Source organism: Canis lupus, chromosome 11 (assembly GCF_003254725.2).
Source record: "Canis lupus dingo isolate Sandy chromosome 11, ASM325472v2, whole genome shotgun sequence".
NCBI lineage: Eukaryota > Metazoa > Chordata > Mammalia > Carnivora > Canidae > Canis > Canis lupus.
In genome coordinates this window covers 53,771,238-53,792,883 of record NC_064253.1, presented here as the reverse complement: position 1 = coordinate 53,792,883, position 21,646 = coordinate 53,771,238, and the positions used below count along the sequence as shown (strand labels likewise).

The 21,646-nt window shown below is 48.6% G+C and overlaps 1 protein-coding gene across 2 annotated transcripts in view; it reads left to right on the top strand.

The window, feature by feature from the left end:
- The first annotated feature begins 562 nt into the window (after positions 1-562).
- The window catches only part of SHB (SH2 domain containing adaptor protein B), a 139,387-nt gene continuing 118,303 nt past the window's right edge, over positions 563-21,646 (top strand). For both annotated transcript variants that reach the window (XM_025431957.3, XM_025431956.3), the window contains exon 1: positions 563-1,360. In XM_025431957.3, coding sequence (XP_025287742.1) covers positions 647-1,360 — 714 coding nt within the window. In that variant the 5' untranslated portion in view covers positions 563-646. The remainder of the gene's footprint in view (positions 1,361-21,646) is intronic.

Here is a 21,646-nt window from a genome sequence, read left to right as displayed (position 1 = left end):
GGCGGCGGCAGCGGCGGCGGCAGCGGCAGCGGCAGGCGCCGCCGGGACGGGCACGGGAGCGCGGCTCGGGCGGGCGCCGGCTGCCTTCCTCCGTCGCTCGCTCGCTCGCTCTCCCTCCCGCTGGCTCGCCGGCTGCGGGGCCGGGCTCCCCCCGGCGCTCTCGGGAAGGAAGAAGGGGGGGCTGAAGACGCCGACAAGTTCCCGCAGCAGCCGCAGATCCCGGCCCAGGCGGAGGCTGCGGCTCCGACGGGGCAGGGGCGCGCTCGCCGCGGAGCGCACGGCCAGAGCGTCCCAGGCGGGGGGCGGGGGGCGGGGTCGCCCGGGCCTTTCGCTCTCCGCGGGGCCGCGGGCCGGGATCCCATGAGACGCGCCCGTGAGGGGCGAGCGATCCGAAGCCCGGGCGGCGCGAGGCAGAGGCGGAGGGCGGTGCTGCAGCTGCTGGAGGCCGGGATCGGCCGGCAGGAGGCGGCGGAGAGAACTTGAACTTGGCGTCGGGAGCGGGCGCCCCGGACGCCCCCCGCCGGGGCCGGGGCCGGGGCCGGGGCCGGGGCCGGGGCGCCGAGGGACCTGGGCCGCAGCGCTGCTCCCCGAATGGCCGCGGCGGCGGACCGGGCTCCCGCGCCGCGGCCCTAGGCGGCCTCTCGCCATGGCCAAGTGGCTGAACAAGTACTTCAGCTTGGGCAACAGCAAGACCAAGAGCCCCCCGCAGCCGCCGCGGCCAGACTACCGCGAGCAGCGGCGCCGGGGCGAGCGGCCCTCGCAGGCCCCCCAGGCGGTGCCGCAGGCCCCGGCGGGCGCCTCCGCGTCCTGCGGCCCGACTGCCGCCTCCTGCTTCTCGACCTCTTCGGGATCGCTGCCCGACGACAGCGGCAGCACGAGCGACCTCATCCGCGCCTACCGCGCACAGAAGGAGCGCGACTTTGAGGACCCCTACAACGGGCCCGGCTCGTCGCTGCGCAAACTGCGCGCCATGTGCCGCCTGGACTACTGCGGCGGCGGCGGGGAGCCGGGCGGGGGCCAGCGCGCCTTCTCCGCCTCGTCCGCGTCGGGCGCCGCCGGCTGCTGCTGCGCCTCCTCGGGCGCGGGCGCCGCCGCGTCCTCGTCCTCGTCCTCCGGCTCCCCGCACCTGTACCGCAGCAGCAGCGAGCGGCGGCCCGCCACCCCGGCCGAGGTGCGCTACATCTCCCCGAAGCACCGCCTCATCAAGGTGGAGAGCGCCGCGGGCGGTGCCGGAGACCTCCCGGGGGGGGCCTGCTCGGGCGGCCGCACCTGGAGCCCGACGGCCTGCGGTGGCAAGAAACTGCTCAACAAGTGTGCCGCCTCGGCCGCGGAGGAGAGCGGGGCCGGCAAGAAGGACAAGGTAAGGCGCCCCTTGTTCTCACCCCAGGTTCCGGAGCCACTGTGCGCACGGGGAAACTGAGGCAACGCTCTGGTTCCTTCGTCAGCTTCGGGCCGGGACCCTGGGGTAAGGGCTCCCACGCCTGGCCCAGTTCTGCCCTCTCGCGCGCTCTTTCCCCCGGATCCTCGGCCTCTGGCACCGTTTCTCTGTCTGCTGCCCCTAAAATGGCCCCTCAGCCAGGTGCCTTCTTCGGAAGTAACCTGACGAGGGTGCCCCGCCATCCTTGTCCAAGAAACACCCAGACGGCCCTTCCGTCCCCCAGGACCTAAAGTCTGAAAGTCAGAGCTGGCACGGATCCTGAGGAGCGTTTTTTCCTTCGCTACTCCCTCCTCCCATTCTATAGATGGGAAACTGAGGTCCAGTGCTGGGAAGGGACTCGCCCGATATTACACAGCATTCTTGGTGGCAGATCCGGACCGGCTGTCTTTAAACGTATATATGTAAATCCCTCTAGGAGCCCTGCCCTGCCCCACCCCTCGCTCCAGGTTTCCTAATCGGAGCGGCCTTTTGTACTGGAGCTGCACCGGGAACCCCCACGCGTGCTTTTCCGGTTGAAATACGCTGCCTCCAGGAGCTTTCCACTTCGACCAGTCAGTTCCTCCCGGCCGTGCACAGAAGGGGGTCGGCCAGTCCGTCTGGCTGGAAGGAGACTCCTCACCTCTTTCTTCCTGATCCCACCCCCACCCCATACTGTCCCAGGAATGGGGGGGGGCGACTCTGTGACAACCCCCCTCCCTAACATTAGACCATTTTGATCCCCGTCTTTGAAGCATACCAATACAGCCAGACTGGGCCTCTCACTTCCCCCTTCACACTCCTGTGACACCTTCCCTTCCCGCATAAAATAATACTCGTTCTGTCTACTTATGGTGGAAGGCAGTGTTTTGATTACATCTGAGGCCCAGCTCCCAGCGATGTCTGTCAGGCCGATGTCCCTCTTGTTCTCTCCGTCACCCCCACCTTTTCCCAAAGGTAAACTTTTGCCCAGGCGTGGGCTGGGGAAGACTGATAGCAAGTCTGGATGTCCAGACAGGAGGGAGACAGGCTCTTACCTGCCAGCTGGTGCTTGGAAAGGGATGTTTTTGTTTTCCAGGCAGAAGTAAGGTGATGCCCCTCCTTTTAATTTTTCTGCCTGGCTGCTCCTCTCTGAGGTCCCAGGTCCCAAGAGTATTCCCTCCCCTCTGGGTCTGCAGGGTGGGCAGTGATGGGGCCGGTTTAGGAGCATGACTTGGAAGCATAGACTCTGGGCTTCCTACAAGAAGCTAGGAGCCAGGTGGCCACCCAGGTGCTGCCTTGGAGGAGGAGAGGTTTCTCTGGGAGCCTCCAGGATCAAGGACTTGTTGATCTGTGAGGGAAACACCAAAGAGGCTCCCTACTGCCTTAGATATAGCTCAGGTTTGGCGAGGTGCTGGCTTAGGAGAATCTGAAGTTCCTGGGTATGCTTGGTTTGAGTAAGGCCCCGCCTTTGAAGATGGAGAGATTCCTAGATTACCAGTGCTAGACTCCTGTGCTCCCCCTGTTAGTCCACAACCACCTCCCCAGTGGGCACCCCAGTGGGCAAATCTTTCTCTCCCACTGCTTGTAAAACCTTTTATGGCTTTCTTTTCTTACCTTTTTTTTTTTTTTTAAACGATTTCATTCATTTATTAGAGAGAATGAGTGGGGAGGGGCAGAGGCAAAAAGAAAGCAGACTCCTTGAGCAGGGAGCCCGACATGGGGTTCCATCCCTGGACCTTGAGACCATGACCTGAGCCGAAGGCAGACGCTCTTCCACTCAGGCGCCCCCTTCTTTTATGGCTTTCAAAACTTTAGTAGACTTTTTTCCCCCCTAATTACAATTAAGACTTTTTTTTCAATTAAGACTATTTCAAATACTGAGGGATAATAAGGTCTTATAGTTGGAATGTCAAGTGTGTTTAAGAGTTGGCTCTGTTCACCATCATGTTTTGTTTTTTTTTTTTAAGATTTTATTTTTAAGTAATCTCTACACCCAGTGTCGGGCTCACATCTATAACCCCAAGATCAAGAGTTGCATGCTCCACTGACTTAGCCAGCCAGGCACCCCTCACCATCAAGTATTTTTTATGGGTCTTTTCTCTGCCCTCCTCTGCTAGGTGCTAGAGCAGTCCCCTGTGAAATTTATGGTCCAGGTTGCAGTGTGGATGAGGAGTGCTGTGATGGGGGTGCTGTTACAGGAGGGCTGAAGTGGGGGTGGTCATGGACAACCATGATTGTGGGAGAGGAGGGTCAGTAACTATGATGGGCGAACAGAAAGAAAGGCTGGCACTTTAGGGGATGCAGGCAAAGTGCCTGTGGCTGTCATTGAGAGGTTAGTGTTGCACAGGACCCCAGAGGGACAGCAGGGCCCAAGTTAGGGAGGACCATATATGCTAAGCACAGTGAAGGCCAGTGAAGGGATTTAGCTGCTAAGTGATGTGAGCAGATAGAGTGTTTTGATCACTCCTGCCTGCATTTCACCTACTGGGTTGTGACTTTGAGCCCTTTGATCTTTTGAGAAATTGTTCCGATCCAGAGACAGGAGTTTCAGCTACCAGATATTCTAACAAGGAAGAAGGGAGGCAAAAAAAAAAAGAAGGGAGGCAGTCACAGAGGGTCACACTGTGCAGTGGTTCTCAAACCAGAATTTAGAGGGTTCTTTAAAACAGATTCATCCAGACTGCTGTGGGTCCTGAGAATGTGGATTTCTAACAAGTTCCCAGGTGATCTTTTGCTGCTGATCCCAGTATCACACTTTGAGGACCACTGATGTAATAGTGACTTCTCCTTAACCTTCCTCCTGGGTCTTCTGGTTAAAATTGCTTTGGGATGCAGAGATCTAGATCCCCTCATCTCTGTCCTCTGTGTGGGGCTGTCTCCTCATCTGGGGACAACACTCACCCCCATTCCTGGTCAGGCAATCTGAACCCAGGCTGGTTTTCTCATTATTTTCATCAGGACAGCTTTTGGAAGGCCAGGCATATCGTAGATCCAGCCCTGAACACCTTGGAGCCTTTCTTCTACCCCTCCCCATGGATCCAGGAAAACCCACTTCTAGTGCCCCACTTAATCTCAGGCCCAGCTTCCTTTTGTCATCTGTTGGGGATAAGACAAGAACCTATAAGGCTTTTGAATGCCTCCCCACACTCCCACTCTGTGTGTGCCCAGCCCTGTGTTTTTAATGTCAGGCTAGAGTTGGGAGTTACTGTGGTGTGAAGGAGAGTTGTTAGCCTACAGATCGTCGTTTTAATGCATCCAGTGCCACCTCCCACTATGGTTTATCTTTGGGGGCCCTTCCTCGTGCCTCCCTATGTCACACACTTAGGCATCATATTATTCTCCCAGTGAGTTGTGTGACACACACACCCACACTCACCCAAGCATCCAGTCGTGGACATTATTCCTTTTAGAATCATGTGAAAGGAAGGAATGAAGGCTGCAGAAGACTTGTCAGTAATCTCTGGCCTAAGTCTCTGGAGGAGATTGTCACACGCTGTCTTCATCATTGGTTTCCCCGGGGGTTTTGTCTGGGAGAGGTCTTTACTGAGGAGGCAGCTTTGAGCTGGATCTAGAGATGGAAATGGAGTTTCAGCACAGGGGAAGTGCTGACTATAGCCTGCAGCAGCACTTCTGAACCAGTGCTCTGTGTACATGTGTGTATGCAATTTCACATGTATGTATGTGTGGGGTATATATGTGTGTATATGTACACACAGAACTTCAGTATGGAGTGTGTTCTTGAAAACCAGAGCTTTTTGCATTGGGCCTCTCTTGAGAAATGAGAAATGACATCAAATCAGTGGGGGGCTAAGTTTGGACACCACAGGGAGTCCTTGAAACTGGTGAGCCAAGAAAGGGACAGACATGACTGAGCTGCCACAATGGGTGGGGGGAGATGGGGTCAGAGTTAGGAGACAGAATCCAGGGGAGAGACAGTGAGGACCTGAGCTCCCGGGAAGAGAAAACGAAACTTTAGTAGAAATATCATTCCTTCAGGCTGTCTTTATAAAGAAGTGATGATGACAAAAAAAGCCAGTAACTTGGTAGGTCTCCCTTTGTGCAGCTGAACAGGTCTCCTCCCGTTACGTTTTCTGCTGAAGTCTTGTTTCTTTTATCATAATTAAGTAAACGTTTCCACCACAACTGAGAAGGTCAAGATGCATGATGACATCAGTTTCCCGGGTTTTAAATACATGCTAATGTGTACCAACACTTTATATTTTGTCAGCATCCACAGGGTTGAGTTAAATAACATGTTTCCTAACGAATAATAGCATGTCTAACTTTTTTTTTTTTTTTAAACATTCAGCAAACAGTTTCTGCTCGTCTGCTAGACAGGGGATATTCAGAGAATAAGGGTGGCCAGCTTTCCAAAAAGGAAGCTTCTCAGTTTGCATTGAACACCAGCTTCTCAGGGTCTAATCTGGGAGACATAACAGCTAAGGAGACCTGAGGAATGCCCAAACAGAAAAGCATGTGCAAGGGGCTGGTAGGGCCTCGACTCTAGGAAGTCAAAGAGAGCTTTCAGGAGGAGGTAACATTTGAGCTGACTCTCAAAGGATGAGTGGGATGGGACACTTGGGTGGCTCAGGGGTTGAGCATTTGCCTTTGGCTCAGGGCATGATCCCAGAGTCCTGGGATCGAGTTCCACATCGGGCTCCCCGCAGGGAGCCTGCTTCTCTGCCTAGGTCTCTCCCTCTCTCTCTGTATCTCTCATGAATAAATAAATAAAATCTTTAAAAAAAAAAAAAAAAGGATGAGTGGGAATTTCCTATGCAAGGGAACTAGGGAGAAGGGCTGCCCATACATTAAGGGATAGGACAGCTTGGGACAGAGCTTCGATGTTTGGGAAAGAATGGTTGGAGGCTCAGAGGGGTAGGCGTGGTGGGTGCTGATGAGGGAGGTTGGACCCAGAAAGGGAAGAGAGTGTCTCATGTGCTTTGTTGGGGAGTTGAAAATGGTCTTTTGGGCCTTTTCACATGCAGTCATTGATGTGTGGTTTGATCGAAGCCAGAGTCAAACAGGAGTTATCAATTTCTGTTTGGTTAATGGACATATTTTCCAGTTCATAGAAAGTAATGTATGGAAAAGGTAAGAGCCAAAGTTGGTATCTGTAATTTGGCTTGGGATACTTTATCCTTTAAAGTCCTGTCCCTTGAAAGTTGTGTGAGAGAAATGCTGCCTATCAAACCCAGTTTTCTCCATTGATTTGCCAAAAGAGAAATATTCTCTAGGCTTCATGCTAACCACTTAATTGGTCATTTAATCCTCATAATTACCCTAGAAGAGGTTTTTTTTTTTTTTCCTAGAAGAGGTTTAGATACTACATCAGTTAGCTATTGCTGCATAACAAATAACCCCAAACTCAGTGATTTTAAACTAGAGGTTAGCAAACTTTTTTTTTTTTTAATTTTTTATTTATTCATGATAATCACAGAGAGAGAGACAGAGGCAGAGACACAGGCAGAGGGAGAAGCAGGCTCCATGCACCAGGAGCCCGACGTGGGACTCGATCCCGGGTCTCCAGGATCGCGCCCTGGGCCAAAGGCAGGCGCCAAACCGCTGCGCCACCCAGGGATCCCAGCAAACTTTTCTTAAAGAGTCAGATGGTGAATAATTTTAGGCTCAAAAGCCAGACAGTCTCCATCACAACTGTTTGACTTTGCCTTTATAGCTAGAAAGCAGCCATAGACAATATATAAATTAAAGGGCATAGCTGTTCAATAAAACTTAATTTACAAAAACAGGCAGCCGACCTGTGGTCTGTAGTTTCCAATTCCTGCTTTAAATGATAAGCCTTTATTATTTGTTCACAAGCCCACACATCAACCGAATAGTTTTTCTGGTCTCTGCTGGGCTTACACATGCATCTGTATTCAGGGTAGATGTGCAGCCCTGCTGATCCTTGCTGGGCTCTTTCACATGTTTAGGGGTAGCTGTTTAGGATGGTCTGGACTAAGAAAATTGGGCTCTGTTCCATATGGTATCTCATCCTCCATCAGGGTAGCTTTGTTCATATGAGCGTGGCAGGGTTCTAGAAAAGCCAGTAAGGTTTCTTGAGGTTGGAAATGGACACTGTCCCTCTACGTTGTGTTGATCAAAGCAAGTCACAAGGCCAGCCAGGATTCAGGGAGAGAGGAGGAGCTGCAAAGTTACAGGGCAAAGGGCAGGGATACAGACAGGCCATTATCAAGGCCATTAATGTGATCCATCCAGCACAGGTAGTATTGCCCTTACTTTATAGGTTTGAGGCTTCGGAAGATAATAATTTGCTTAATGTCCCACAGATACCATTATAGAACCAGGGTCACATCTGTACAATCTGAATTCCAAGTTTCTATGCTTTTTTTTTTATAATCAGTTCTATTTTCCTTAATTTAAATGGAGACGGTAAGGCTCTGATTATTTACCGTAATGTGATTTAAGTGTCTCCTCCTTTCACTTAATGTTTCTCTTCTTGCACCCCTCTGCCCTAATTCCCACCTCTTTTAGTCTGGGCTTTGGTGGTCCCCAGAAGAGGCCCCAGAGCTGGCTTTTCTCTCTCCCTCCCCCATCTGCCTCTGAGTTCCATAAATGAGATGTTAATATAGCCCTTGAATTATTTTATAGAGAAATTCTGCATACAGAGTTGGCGCTTCTCAAGGGACAGCTGCAGAAAATGTGTGTCTTGTAACTGTCACGTCTTTTCATTCTAACACCGAGCATTCCCTCTCTCCAAGGATTGGTGAGGCTGTGCATGATGTTTTAAGAGGAGGAAAAAAAACTAATGGCACTTTGGGCTTATCAACAAGGAACCTAAGTTTCCTTAAAGGAGATCAGGTGACCATCCTCTAATCTGACAATCTCAGAACAGAACTGATTTCCCCTGTCTTAACCTCCAAGACTTGACCTCATCCTCTCCCCACCCCCAAAGCATTTCTGACCCATAAAATAGGCGTTAAGGGGCAAATCTGAAACAGGTGTGGCTTCCTCTGGTCATTTAGCAAAGCTCAACTTGACTATGTCAAGTGCTCCCCTGGGTGGTTTATCTTGGAGCTGACTTTTACATCTCATCCTGGGAAAGCCAAGAGGTAGTGGCCTATGGAAGGAGGAGGAGATCAGGCTTGGCCTTAGAAAATAAATTGGGATTTATCACTTTGAAGCAGAGAGCTGGGATGCTGGCTGGCTGATGGCATCACCTGTTGGCATTCTGATGGTGGTGGTGGGTTTCCTATAGGATGGAGACAGAGGGTGCTGTGGTCTCTGACTTCATAACTTCTGAGCGTGTGGGTACAGGGATGAGCCAGGGGGTATGTAGTGCCTGCCGAAAGGGAGCTTCTTGCTGAGGACACGGGAACTAGGTGGGCACACAGATCTGTATGGCAGATTTTATCAATAAAGTGGTGTATGTGAGCGGAGAGCCATCCTGGCACAGATGCTGTTCTGGGCAGAACCTTGATTCCGTGGAGCCAAAGGAACAGTAGGGTGAGGAGGAGGTTGTTTTGGTTTCGGTTTTGTATTTTTTAACTGAAAGAAGCAGAGAAGTCTTCTTGGAGGAAGAGGCATTTGAGTAAAGAAAGAGTGGTCACTTCAGTTGAGGGAGCTTTCCACAGTAGTATTAGGCAATTCTTCCATTATACATGCTCAGTCAGGTACAATTCATTGTGCTTTATTTATGCATTAACTCTTAGTCCACAACCAAATCCTTTGAGGTAGGTGCTACTGTCATTCCCATTTTACATATGAGAAAACTGAGGCACAGAGCTGTTAAGTAACTTGTCTTAAGGTCATACCACCAGCAAGTGGCAGAGGTGAGATTCGAAACTGGATCCAGAGTCTTTGATTTTATTTTTTTTTATTTTTTTATTTTTTTTTTTTTTAAATTTTATTTATTTATGATAGGCACACAGTGAGAGAGAGAGGCAGAGACATAGGCAGAGGGAGAAGCAGGCTCCATGCACTGGGAGCCTGACGTGGGATTCGATCCCGGGTCTCCAGGATCACGCCCTGGGCCAAAGGCAGGCGCCAAACCGCTGCGCCACCCAGGGATCCCGAGTCTTTGATTTTAGCTACTGTACTATCCACTCCCTTAGGCTGCACAATCTCATGCCTGAATTTTCTCTGCCTTATTTGTGGCTGGATTTGCTCTTTATAAGAAATGCCCTCCATTAGCCTTGTAGGAGCAACTGATTCCTAGATTTCCGTTTTTTTTTTTTAAGATTTTATTTATTTATTCACGAGAGACACAGAGAGAGAGAGCGAGCAGAGACAAAGGCAAAGGGAGAAGCAGGCTCCCTGCAGGAAGCCAGATGCAGGACTCAATCCCAGGACTCTGGGATCATGCCCTGCACCAAAGGCAGGCAGGCGCTCAACCACTGAGCCACCCAGGTGCCCATCTGTATTTCATAACTTAAGGGCACTTTTATACTGTAGTTAGTTTGCTTCTTAGAGTCAGTCCTAAGGAAGGTGCTAAACCCCCATCTTACAGATGGAGAAACAGGCATTCAGGAGGAATGGAGCCTGCCCTGCTTCCCAGCAGGTACTAGCCGAGCCAGTGGCCAGGCTGTGGACCTTCTGTTCTGAGCCCAATGCCCTTTGTGCTGCGGGTGTGGAGATGGCTTGGCCAAAGCTCCAGTCCACAGGAAGGGTGACAGCCTGATTGATTTCCGGTTCTTTCCATGTTTTGATTCTGAAATACTTTACTGAGACCATTAAGGAGCATTGACAGAGGACCTCACTTCCACAATGGAATTTTCCTTCTTTTCCTGTTTGGTATTTTCCAGTAATATTTCTATTAATGTTTCACTTTCAGAGGCACTAGCTTCCTGAGAGTTTTTTGCTTTCTCAACTGCTGAGCCAGGAAGAATTGAATTTTCCTCTAAATCATTCAGTTCCTTTCCATTTTCTCCAAGGGGAGCCCTCTCTGGATTTCCCATTATGCTATAGAGGAAGGATCTTGGAGGTGGGTCCAAGGGATGGAGAGAGAATTAGTCAGGGCTGTGGGCAGTGACTCACGCCCTGTGTTTTCCAAGCAGGGTTTAAGAGTAATGGTCAGAAAGAGGCTTCTCAAGGTGAATGAGGGGAGAAGCGACTTGACAGGTGGGTGGAATTGGTGGAAGTGGATATCACTGGTCCACTGCTGAACCCTGAGTCCTCAGCTGGGCTGTGGGAGCTTATACCTTTCTCCCCATTTATTCATTCATTCAACAGACATTATCAAGCATTGCTATGGTGCTGAGTATTGTTCTCCTGAGGTACTGGTGATACAGCAGTGAACAAAACATAAAAATTTGTGCTCCCCTGGGGCACCTAACTGGCTCAGTCGGTAGAGCATGTGACTCTTGATCTTGGGGTCATAAGTTTGTGCTTTCCTGAGTTTGCCCCCTTATGAGAGGAATCAATCAAATGTAGTGTGTTAGGTAGAGAGTGTGAAGAACAGTAAAGCAGGATAAAGAGGCTAAACAGTAAAGCAGGATAAAGCAGGGCCAGAGTTTGGGGTGTGGTGCTGCTTTAGATGGGTTCTCAGAGGGCTTTGCTGAGGATGTGATGGCAGGATTCTCATAGCTCCAAGGGCAGGGCATTCCACTCAGAAGAAGCAGTCAGGGCAAAAGCCCAAGGCAGGAGCAGGCTCAGGTGCTTCAGGGAAATAAACATGACTGGGCAGGGCAGGTGGGGAGAAGCAGGCTGGGGAGGCTGAATGTGGTGGGCCTTGGGGGCACTGGAAAGATTTCTCACTTTGGGTGAGAAGTGAGATGAGAAGTCAGTGGAGGGCTAGGAGTAGAGGAATGACCAGCTCTGACTTTGGTTTTGAGAGGATCACTCTGGCTGCCTAGTGGAGAACAGCTTAGGGGGATAGGGGTAAGCGAGAAGGCCCTCTAAAGCACCTGTGGTTGCCGGAACAGGAACTCTAGTGGTGGGTGAGGAGAAGCCGCCGTGTTTAGGCTGTGTCCTGGATGGGACTGCAGGATTTTCTGAGAAGTGGATGCAGTGTGAGATGTGAGAGGGAGGAGAGCCAAGGTTTTGGCCTGAGCCATAGAGAGGATAACTTGTCATGAACAGAGATGAGGACACCAGAGGAGTGGTCATATAGTTCAGCCAGTGGAGTTGACCCAACAGCTCAGTAGTCCTGGGGCTAAGAGCAGGCCACACACTGTCCTCTAGGACCATGAGGTTCCTGAGAACCTGAAGGAGGCATGGGTGACCTCTGTCCCAGCTGGGGAAACTGACCCTATGGGAGGTAGATTCAGAGGAAGGTGCAAATGGGGTATCCCAGACAGAAGGCATCCTGTCCACGGTGGTGAGATCAGAAGTGGAGCGCTGCTGGGTGCATGCAGGTGTGGCCAGAGCCCGAGGCTCGCCTGGGTGGGACTGCAGGTGATGGAGGAAGGTGTGTATGTGGGGGGCGGTTTGTGTGTGAAGGGCCTTGCGGACTACTGGTCTCAAATAGCCCTAGTTCTCCAAATTCAGAAGAGGCCACCTGCTGTGTCGCGTGTCTGAGCTGGGCACCATGGGAGGGTAAAGATGAGTGCCATGGTTAAGTCTCCAGGGACAGGGCTGGAGCCTGCCTGCTTTACTATGCAGAGCATTTCATTGCTGAGCACTTGTGATTGTTGGGAAAGTTCTCCCTTATGTGGGGCCCAGCAATATGTGCGCTACAGGGAGGAAGCAAACAGAAGTAGGATGAATGGGACTTTCCTGGTTTCTTTAGGCCATGACTAAATTCTGAAAATGAAAATGACCAGAAAGTTCTTTACAGTGAAGCTTCACTGTTTTTTGGATGTGAACTCCCAGCAAGCCAGACATCCCCATAATCCTTCTGGTGCATTCCAAAGCCACACATGTGATTTGGAGCCTGCGTGGCATTTGTGGAATGGTGCAGCCTCTACCTGCCCTTCTGTGGGGGGCAGTTGTGAGTTGGCTGTGTTCTCAGGTAGTTCCTCAGAACCACAAGCTTGGATTTTTTTATATGTTTCAATGTTTGTTATCTGTGAACTACCCGCCCCACCCTTTTAATAAAACTAAGACAAGTTTGGTGTAGAAAATGCAGATAAGCAAAACTAAAATAGAAACCAACTCTAATTCTATAATTCGAAAAAACCATCTTTAATGTTTCACTGTTTTTCCATTAGCCTTTTTTCGGTGCATATGTATACATTTTTCCCACCACAAAAATTAAGTAATATTGTACGTATCTTTTTGTTTAAAGACATGGAGAGATGTCTCCATTATCTTAAACGTTCAACAACAGTAATTTAATATCCATATAGTATTCTGTTTGTACATTTAGGCTTTCCGTAGTCTTCCCTAATTTAACATTGCTCTAATGAATATCCTCGTAACTGAATTCTTAGTGGAAGTCTGTGATGGCTTTCCTGGGACTGAGTCCCAGAAGGAGGATTGTTGGATAAGAAGAGAAAAATTTTGATGCGTGCTTTCAAATTGTATCCTAGAAAGACTTCACACATTTACGCCTGTTTTACTCTAGTCCAATTTAGTTTCATTTGCAATTTCTTGGGTTACTGGTGCCTAAATGCTTTGACCAGTTGTGTTTCTTTTTTAAAATTATATACTTATATCTTCTGTCTATCCTTTCAACTGCAGGGTTTATCTTTTTATTAATTTGTAAGAGCTTTTTGTAGAATAAGGATGGCAGCCCCTTTACCTGCTGTTGTGGGTTGCAGAATATTTCTTACAGATGTATAATTTTAATTTCAGTTTTGTGTTTGGTGATTGTTGTTGCTTAACACTGAATTGTTTTCTGTTGTTAAATAATTCTCAATGTTCTTCATGATTTCTTGAGTATACTGCTTAAAAAAGCCTTATTCCGGGCAGCCCGGGTGGCTCAGCGGTTTAGTGCTGCCTTCAGCCCAGGGCCTGATCCTGGAGACCTGGGATCGAGTCCCACATCAGAAGCATGGAGCCTGCTTCTCCCTCTGCCTGTGTCTCTGCCTCTCTCTCTCTCTCTCTCTCTCTCTGTGTGTGTGTGTCTCTCATGAATAAATACATGAAATATTTAAAAAAAAAAAACAAAAAAGCCTTATTCCGATCTATACGCTATTTTCTTCTAATACTTTGATTTTTTTTTTTGAATGTTGAAATCTTAATCTGTCTGGAGTTTGATTTCAGGGTACGAGGTAGAGTTATAATTTTGCTTTTCTGAATGACCGGTCTGTGTCTGGATATCCTCTCCTCGTTTCTGGCTCTATGATCTGTGTTTCTTCAGGTGCCTGTTTAGGTTTCAATATTTTGACTGTCTCGCCATGACTGCATTTAGGTCTTATCAGCTATTATGATAATGATGATTTCACCTTGTCTTTATAAAAATGACACCTTCCCTCAGCAGATACCCATGCGCTTATTACACATTCAACTCCTGACACCTGAGGGAAGTAACTGAGTATTAGCACTTCATCTTTGGATGCCAAGCATGACACCGTGGGTGGGATGAGGCCAGGAAAGTCCTGGTCTGCTCCTGGTGGAGTCAGCATCCCCATCCAGGATCAGGGAGCTGGATGTTTGTATATATTTGGGGCGACCACTTTCTGTGTCTGCCCTGCCTGTGTGACCTTATCTGGGTGTGTCTACCTCAGTTTTCACATTATGACTTGGGGGAGAAAGGGATGCAACATTAAGTCGTCCGTGCAGCAAACATTTTTTAGATACCTACCATGTTCCAGTGCAAAGCTGAGCCCCGCCCACATCGAGAGATGAGTAAACTCGTGTTCTCCCTCAGACCCCAGGAGGGATATTGGAAAGGCTCAGGGCTCTCTCCAATGCCAGACAGACAGAATTCAGTATAAGGGTAGAGAGGCAGGTGTGATGATAGAGAGGCATCAAACCCCACGTTGGGCACAGACAGTAGTGGAGCTCACTGTGGATAAGAGCTCAGACTTGGCAAAAGGCTAAGATTTGAAGGTGTGGCATTATTTTGGTCACTTGCATCTTTTTCACACCCACCAAAATCCAATTCAAGCGATGTGAATTCAGAGTTCGCCCCACACCCTCAGCCTTTCCTGTCCCCCTCAGCTCAGGTGTCCTGTGTCTTCGATCAGCAAGAGACCCTTTTAGAGCCCTTGCTATATGTTCTCCTTTTTCTGGCTCAGGCCGTGTCAGGATAATCCATCTTGCAGTGTCTGCTGTGAGGTTTGTGACATTAATGAATTGGTGTTAACAGTTCAAATTAAGTCCAGGAGTATTCACAGGGAATAAATCAAGAAAAATGCAGATTTTTGAACACTGAACATTTTTATGGTTCTAAGAGACTGAGGGTGTCTATCTAATTCACTATACTGTGTGTCTCACCACATAATTGAACCCTAGACCAGCCCTCGTAATGTGTTAGAAACACCTAGGGAGGTGTTTTGAAAATTTTCAGTTCCCCAGATTAATTAATACCATGGCTCCCTGGGCATCAGTATTTTGGGAAGGTCCCCAGATATTCTGATATATAGCCAAGGTTGAAAGCTGCTGTCCTGGACCTTAGTGTAGAGATCCAGGGGAGCCTAGAGTCACTTAATCCAACCCTCTGGCATCCACACCTGAAAACTTCCAGTGATGATGGGATTTGTTACCTCCTGGGCCACATAGCCACCCACTCTTTTGCACAGCTGGGCTTGCAAGGTTTTTTTTTTTTTTTTGCTGTTTCACTCCAATTTTTAGTTGAGTACTTGGTGTTACAGGACTCTGCTGGCTGACTTCTTTCTCTCTGGAGACACTGCTGGTTTAATTGGGCTCTTTGAGGTCAAGTAGAACCAGTCTAATCTTAGTTCTTCCACATGATGCCCCTCAGATGTGTGAGACACTCTTATATGGGATCCGATCTTCAAAGGCAGGGGAAAGCTGCAGGTTTTAACTGTTCCGCATAGAGCCAGAATCTCGGCCAGGACACCAACCGCTAAGGGCAAGGACCCTCCAGTATCACAAGTGTGGAGGGCACTGATGGATCCCAAGTCTGGGAGATTCCTGGACAGAAGTTGGCAGTCTAGACCACGTTCCAAGCAAGTGGGCTGAAGTTAGCACTAAGGAGTTACATGACCCAGCAGGAAACAAGATTGGGTTCCCAGGTGGATGGGTGGGGGGTCTGAAAAGCAGAGAGAGTGGAGGAGCAGTCAGAAGTAGATTCCATGGAAGGAGGTGGGATATTGCCAAGACCGCAGTCCTGAACAAGGAGGAAGTGGAACAGAAACTACCCAGCTGAGAGTAGCATGCCCTGGATCTTTGTCGGGGATAGGCCAGCAAGGCCACGAACACAGGTGCCCACAGCTGTTGATTTCAACACTATAGAACCCTAATGATTTCAACACTGTGGTGTCCAACCATGGTTGTGTGAATGAGCACCGGCTTTGGGGTCAGAAGTCTGGATTCATATCCCAGCCCTGGTGCTTGGAAGCTTAGTAACTTGGGACAAATGATTAACTTCCAGGCCTGGAATGCTGCATCTGTCATAATATGAATTTAGCAGTAATAGATGGCATCCTGACTGCTCACTCTGTGCCTTGCAGCTATATAACAGTTTCCATGTATGATCCTCACGGCAGGTCTTTGATGTGGTCCTATTGGAATCCCCTTTATAAATGTAAAATATTCTGGGGATGAGGTCCAGGGGTAGTATATAGGGTCATTGTGAGGCTTTAATAAAATCATTTGTTTAAATGGTTGAGCATAATGCCTGGCATGTAGGAAGGGCTTTTATGAATGTTTTTATATTCTTTTGGCTACAGTCTGTCTTGTTTCTCAGCCCAGCCTAGAACTCTGGGCTTCCTATAGTCACATTCAAGCCAGTGGGGCTACACTTTCTAGCCTGGAGGGCATCTTCTAAAAAGGGGCCCTGCCCTTATCTTCATGGTCAGTTTGTGTTGACCCATGATTCCCTGCAGTGGGAGAGTAAAAGTAAAAATCCCTGGAGCATCACGTGGTTGGTTCTTAGTGCTTTATGTATATTAATTCACTGAACCCCACAGCATTCCCTAGGAGGTAAGTTCTATTAAGAGTTCCAGTTTTACAAATGAGGAAATTGAAGCAAACGTTTTTTGTTTTATGTGTGTATGTGTGTGTGGGGGGGGGTTGGTTGTTTTGTTTTTGGTACCTTGTCATAGATCATAGGTGACATAGCTAGTACTAGCTACAGGTGTGGGGCCCCTACATAGTTAGTCTAGCTTATATATCCTCTGTACTACACAGCCAGTGACATAGGTCACTTCTGTATCACCTGGTGGTCTCAAAACTGGGATGCCAGAGCCATTTAAAACCCGTAAAGTTAGTGGCCTGGGTGGCTTGGTGGTTTAGCGCCGCCTTCAGCCTAGAGCCTGATCCTGGGGACCCAGGATCGAGTCCCACATCAGGCTCCCAGCATGGAGCCTGCTTCTCCCTCTGTCTGTGTCTCTGCCTCTCTCTCTCTCTCTCTCTGTCTCTCATAAATAAATAAAATCTTTAAAAATAAAAAATAAAATAAATTAAAAAATAAAACCTGTAGAGTTGATAGTGTCCAGTTTGGGCCAGGCACTCTATATATGTTCTCAGGATAATGCTGCCAAAGGAGCACTGAGAAGGCTTCATGAAGGAGGCAGCAGGGAGCAGGGCCTTGGTGGAAAGGGAGCACTTGGTTACATAGACATCAGTGGATGTGAGGAGAGTGTCTCAGGAGGGGGCACTGTGAAGGGTCTCAGGTGACTGAGGGAGAGGCTGTGAGAAGGTACAAGGGCCAAGATGCGGCAATGGGAGCCGAGGCCAAGTGGCAGGGGTCCTGAGGGCCGGACCACAGAATGTGGCCTTTATTCTGTGGGTAACGAGAAGTGGTAGAGCAGGGGAGTAACAGGGACAGATCTGTGCTTGAAGAAAACCTGTCTATCTGTAGCTTAAGAGGATTGGTTAGAGGGTGCAGAGGGTGAGGCCTAAGCAGAGCTTGGAGGTGGGGACCCCAGTTAGGAGACTGGGATGCCTGAGGTAGTGACAGTAAAGGCCTAACCCCAGTCTGCATCCTTAAGCTGTGAAATACTGTGACTGACTGCTCAGGCAGCTTGTGATGACACTGGTCAATGGAGGAAAATTGAGTACTTGCCAAGGGGACAGGTTTTCCCGGATCACCTTGTCAACAGATGAGATGCCTTGTGTGGGAGTTTATGAATTACCTGGTCCACCAGAGCATTTGTCCACATTCTGTCAGACATATCTTGTGCCAGGAGTCCCTGGGCCCCAAGCTGCAAATGGAGGTACATCTCCACGGTGGCGCTTGTGTGAGAGTTGGGCGGGAAGGCCTTTTGTGAGTCCAACAGCACCTCAGCTCATTGTTTCTGCAGAAACGCAGAGCAGGCAAGGGCAGAGCCACCACATGGGCAGTCTGTGCTGTGAGGGAAGCTGGGCAGGTCAGGGAGATGGCAATGTTTGTTCTGGGGGTCCACAGAGCTGGCCCCCCAACCTCAGACTGAAGCTTAATTCTGCCATTGGATGACAGCATCTCCAGGGTTGGAGGCATTCTGGGACGTTGGGACAGTTGGTAAGAAGGTAGAAGGAAGCTATGGTAAAGCTGCTAGTGGTGTAGCTGGAGCCTTAAGAAGGGAATGCAAAAGGGAGAAGGAAATGCTGGGGCTCTGGACACTGCTGGGATGCTGACCTTTGACAGACATCCTCCATGGGAGAAGTTCTGCGAGAAGCAGTAATTGCTCAGGAGCCCTCAGGTCCCCAGAGGGAAGAAACATTAGCCTTGATGATGTTTGCTGGGCTCAGCCGAAGGGCCCCCTGAGGATCCCTGACCAACTCCTTCCATATTCAGTATTGAATCAGAGAGGCCCCTCTGGTGGGCAAAGCATGCTTTCCAAGTCCAGAAGAAACACTTTGTAAATGTAAAGCCCCAGGAGTAATGTGCCCTGGGTCCAGCTCAGGGGGCTCGTGCTGCACACACAGGGCACGCGCTTGGGGAATTGGACTGTCAGTCAACTCCTGCTTGCTGAGCTTCTGTGGGGCTCGGGATTCATCTGAAAGCCATCTGTGGTGTGACTGCAAAGTGACAAGATGGTGGGAATTGGTGTCATCACTTCCTAGTCACCCACATGATGGCTGAGAACATTGTCAAGGCTCAGATCACATACACAGGCCTTGGGCCTGAATATTGTCAGAGTGCAGACACCAAACCCAGGTCTGCTTCTGGGGTCTTCCTTCCCCTTGTCCCATCCCATTCTCATTTTTGCCTGCACCCTTGATTCTGATTCTCTGTCGCCCACACACTAGGATAGAAGTGGGCCTGGTTTTGAAAAAGCTGAGGAACTTCTATCCTTTGTTTTGAGGAGGCCTTAAAGATTATTAGACATGAAGCCTCTAGAGGAAGCAGAAATTGCTGAATGTAACAGCTCGCATAGGACTGCTGAATAGCCAGTTTGGTAGTAAGAAGTGGGTAGTCAGTGGATAAGGGTGAGGGCTCATTCTTGATTTTTTTTTTTTTGTACTATTCCATTCCTCTCTTTTTAAATTAGAATGCCATTTTTTTCCTGTTTGAACCTTTGGGGAATGGTTATCCCAGAAAATCTCGTAACCCTTTGCTCTTTTTTTGAATTTTTATCTTTTAAAAATATTTTATTTATTTTTTAGAGAGTACGAGCATGGGGGAGGAGCAAGCAGGGAGAGGGACAAGCAGACTGCATGCTGAGTGTGGAGCCCAATGTGGGTCTCCATCTCACAACCCTGAGATTGTGACCTGAGTGGAAATCAAGAGTCTGATGCTCAGCCAGCTGAGCCACCCAGCCACCCCATAACCCTTTGCTCTTGATGGTTTCTTCTGGTTTTACCTATTTCTCCACAACTTTGTAAGCACGTCAGAATGTTGTATTCCTTCAAGTTCAACAGCTTGAGGTTCTGTTTGCACTCAAACATTTCTTACTCTGAGAGTAAATTTCAGTTGCACACTTTCATTCAGAATCATTTTATTCTGGACATTCCTGATGATCACCTTATAGTTATGGATGGGGAAGGGACTCTAGATATGTAAAGGGTACTGAAACAAAACAAAAACTTTATATGTTCTTGTCTCCCCCAACCTTTTCTTTAAAAATTCTAAAAGGGAAATTAGGACTTCTCTTGTAGGAAAAAGTCAAGCTTCCTTAGAAGATCTGTGTATTTGAATTTCAAAGACTTGTTTGAATGTAAAGTCTAAGGACATCTTGCCTTCACAATCTAAACATCAGAGACAAGTGAGATTGTCATTATAAAGTTTATTCTGATAGCCGTTAGAGGCATGGCATGTTCTAATGCTGAGTTCTTTAGTGGTAAAAGAGAATCATCCCCATTGCTGGATAAAAGAAAGAGCTCTTGGGACACTTGGGTGGCTTAGTGGTTGGGTGTCTGCCTTCAGCCCAAGGCGTAATCCTGGAGACCCAGGATCTGAGTCCTGCTCGGGCTCTTTGCATGGAGCCTGCTCCTCCCTCTGCCGCTGCCTGTGTCTCTGCCTCTCTGTGTGTCTCTCCCAAATAAATAAATAAATAAATAAACTGAAAGAAAGAAAGAAAGAAAGAAAGAAAGAAAGAAAGAAAGAAAGAAAGAAAGAAAGAAAGAAAGAATTCTTTTGCTGAAGGACTGTGGCATTTCCCTGCATTGGTCTGCAGCTAGATAGTCAAAACATTGACTGGCATTGACAGATGGATCTAAAATCATAGGTGTGTCTTTTTTTTTTTTTTTTAAGATTTTATTTATTAGAGAGAGTGCACTATGGGGAAGTGGGGGACAGAGGGAGAGGGAGAAGCAGGCTTCCTGCTGAGTGGGGATTCCCAACTTGGGACTCAATCCCAGGACTCTGAGATCATGACCTACTGAGCCACCCAGATACCCCCATAGGGTGTGTCGGGGATTTGTAGCAAGCTGTGTATATTACCGATTGTCATCAATTTTATTTCTATTTTTTTAAAAGATTTATTTATTTATTTTGGAGAGCGAGAGAGAGAGAGAGAGAGAGAGAGAAAGCATGAGCAAAGGGAGGGGCAGAGGTAAAGAGGCAGACACCTGCCCTGAGCAGGGAACCTGATGTATGGGGCCTCAGTTCCAGGACCCTGAGATCATGACCTGAGCTGAAATCAGGAGTCGGATACTCAACCAAATGTGCCATTCAAATGCCCATCATGTGTTGATTTTTAAATATCCACAAAGTACTGCTCAAATGCTGGCCTAGGGGCCTATGAGAGAAGGAGTATAGGGCAGTGAATGAGCACTACTAGTCTTAGTCTGGATTCAAAGTTGAGGGTCTGTGACCTTGGACAAGTTGCTTGAACTTTCTGAGCCTATCTTCCCATCTTTAAGAGCGCTTATCCCTATCCTGAAGTCAGCTGTTAAGGCTGCTGTGAAAGGACTTAATAAATCAGGGTTGCCCTAAAAATGTTGTCAACTTGGTTCCAAGTCAGAAAGAGTGGCAGCGAACAGTGAGGGTACAACACAGAGAAGCTGAAAAGTTGCTGCTCTTATGACCAGAATTTCCCCTCAGAGGAATTGATCCTAAGGATAAAGTAAAGGGAGTCACAGTGATTTAGTTACCAGTAACCTATTGCAGCTGGGAAAGTGAAAAACTGGAAATCCCCTAAATATCCAACCACGAGAAATGGCCAGTATGGGGCCTGTGCACCTAGTGGAAAGGGAGGCAGCCAACCAAAGCTGATTTGAGTAACTCCACTGCAGAATAGTCAAGCAGGAAAAGGCTAAGATATAAAAAACCAAAATTCATATTCTCCCCCTACCCCGTTCCCACATACTCCTGTGGAAAAAAGGCTGTAAGTAAATAGATCCAAATGTGAACAATGGTCGTCATTGGAAGATTGGGTATTTTTCAATTTTTAAAAACAAACATTATTTAATAGCAGAGGTACTTATAATTTATTTGATTTTTTTTACAAGCTAATGCTGTGTCGAGTGCAAAGGAGAATGGGAAGGTAAGCCAGCGCAGGCTCTCTGCCTCTCAGCCCCGCTGTCTGAATGAGTTGCTGAACGTCAAAGCCAGGGCTGAGAGTGTCTCATTGTGTTGGAATGTGGGCGATGAGGATCACAGGAAGTGGTGACAAGCCCTTTGTTCTATAAGCTCACCAGGCTTGCTCGGTGCCAACACTGGCCCTCGGTGCTCCAACAGGACATCATCTCTCTGTGTCTGTGGTCACAGCCTTAGCCTGGCAGGGACCTGTTATTGGACTGTGTTGCTAGGCACAGGAAGCCACAACTGCACCCCGTCTCTCACTTAACTCCCGCTGGTGCATTGGGTTATTCCCTGAAAGGAGAAAGGCCATTGTGGAGGGGTTTACTGGCATT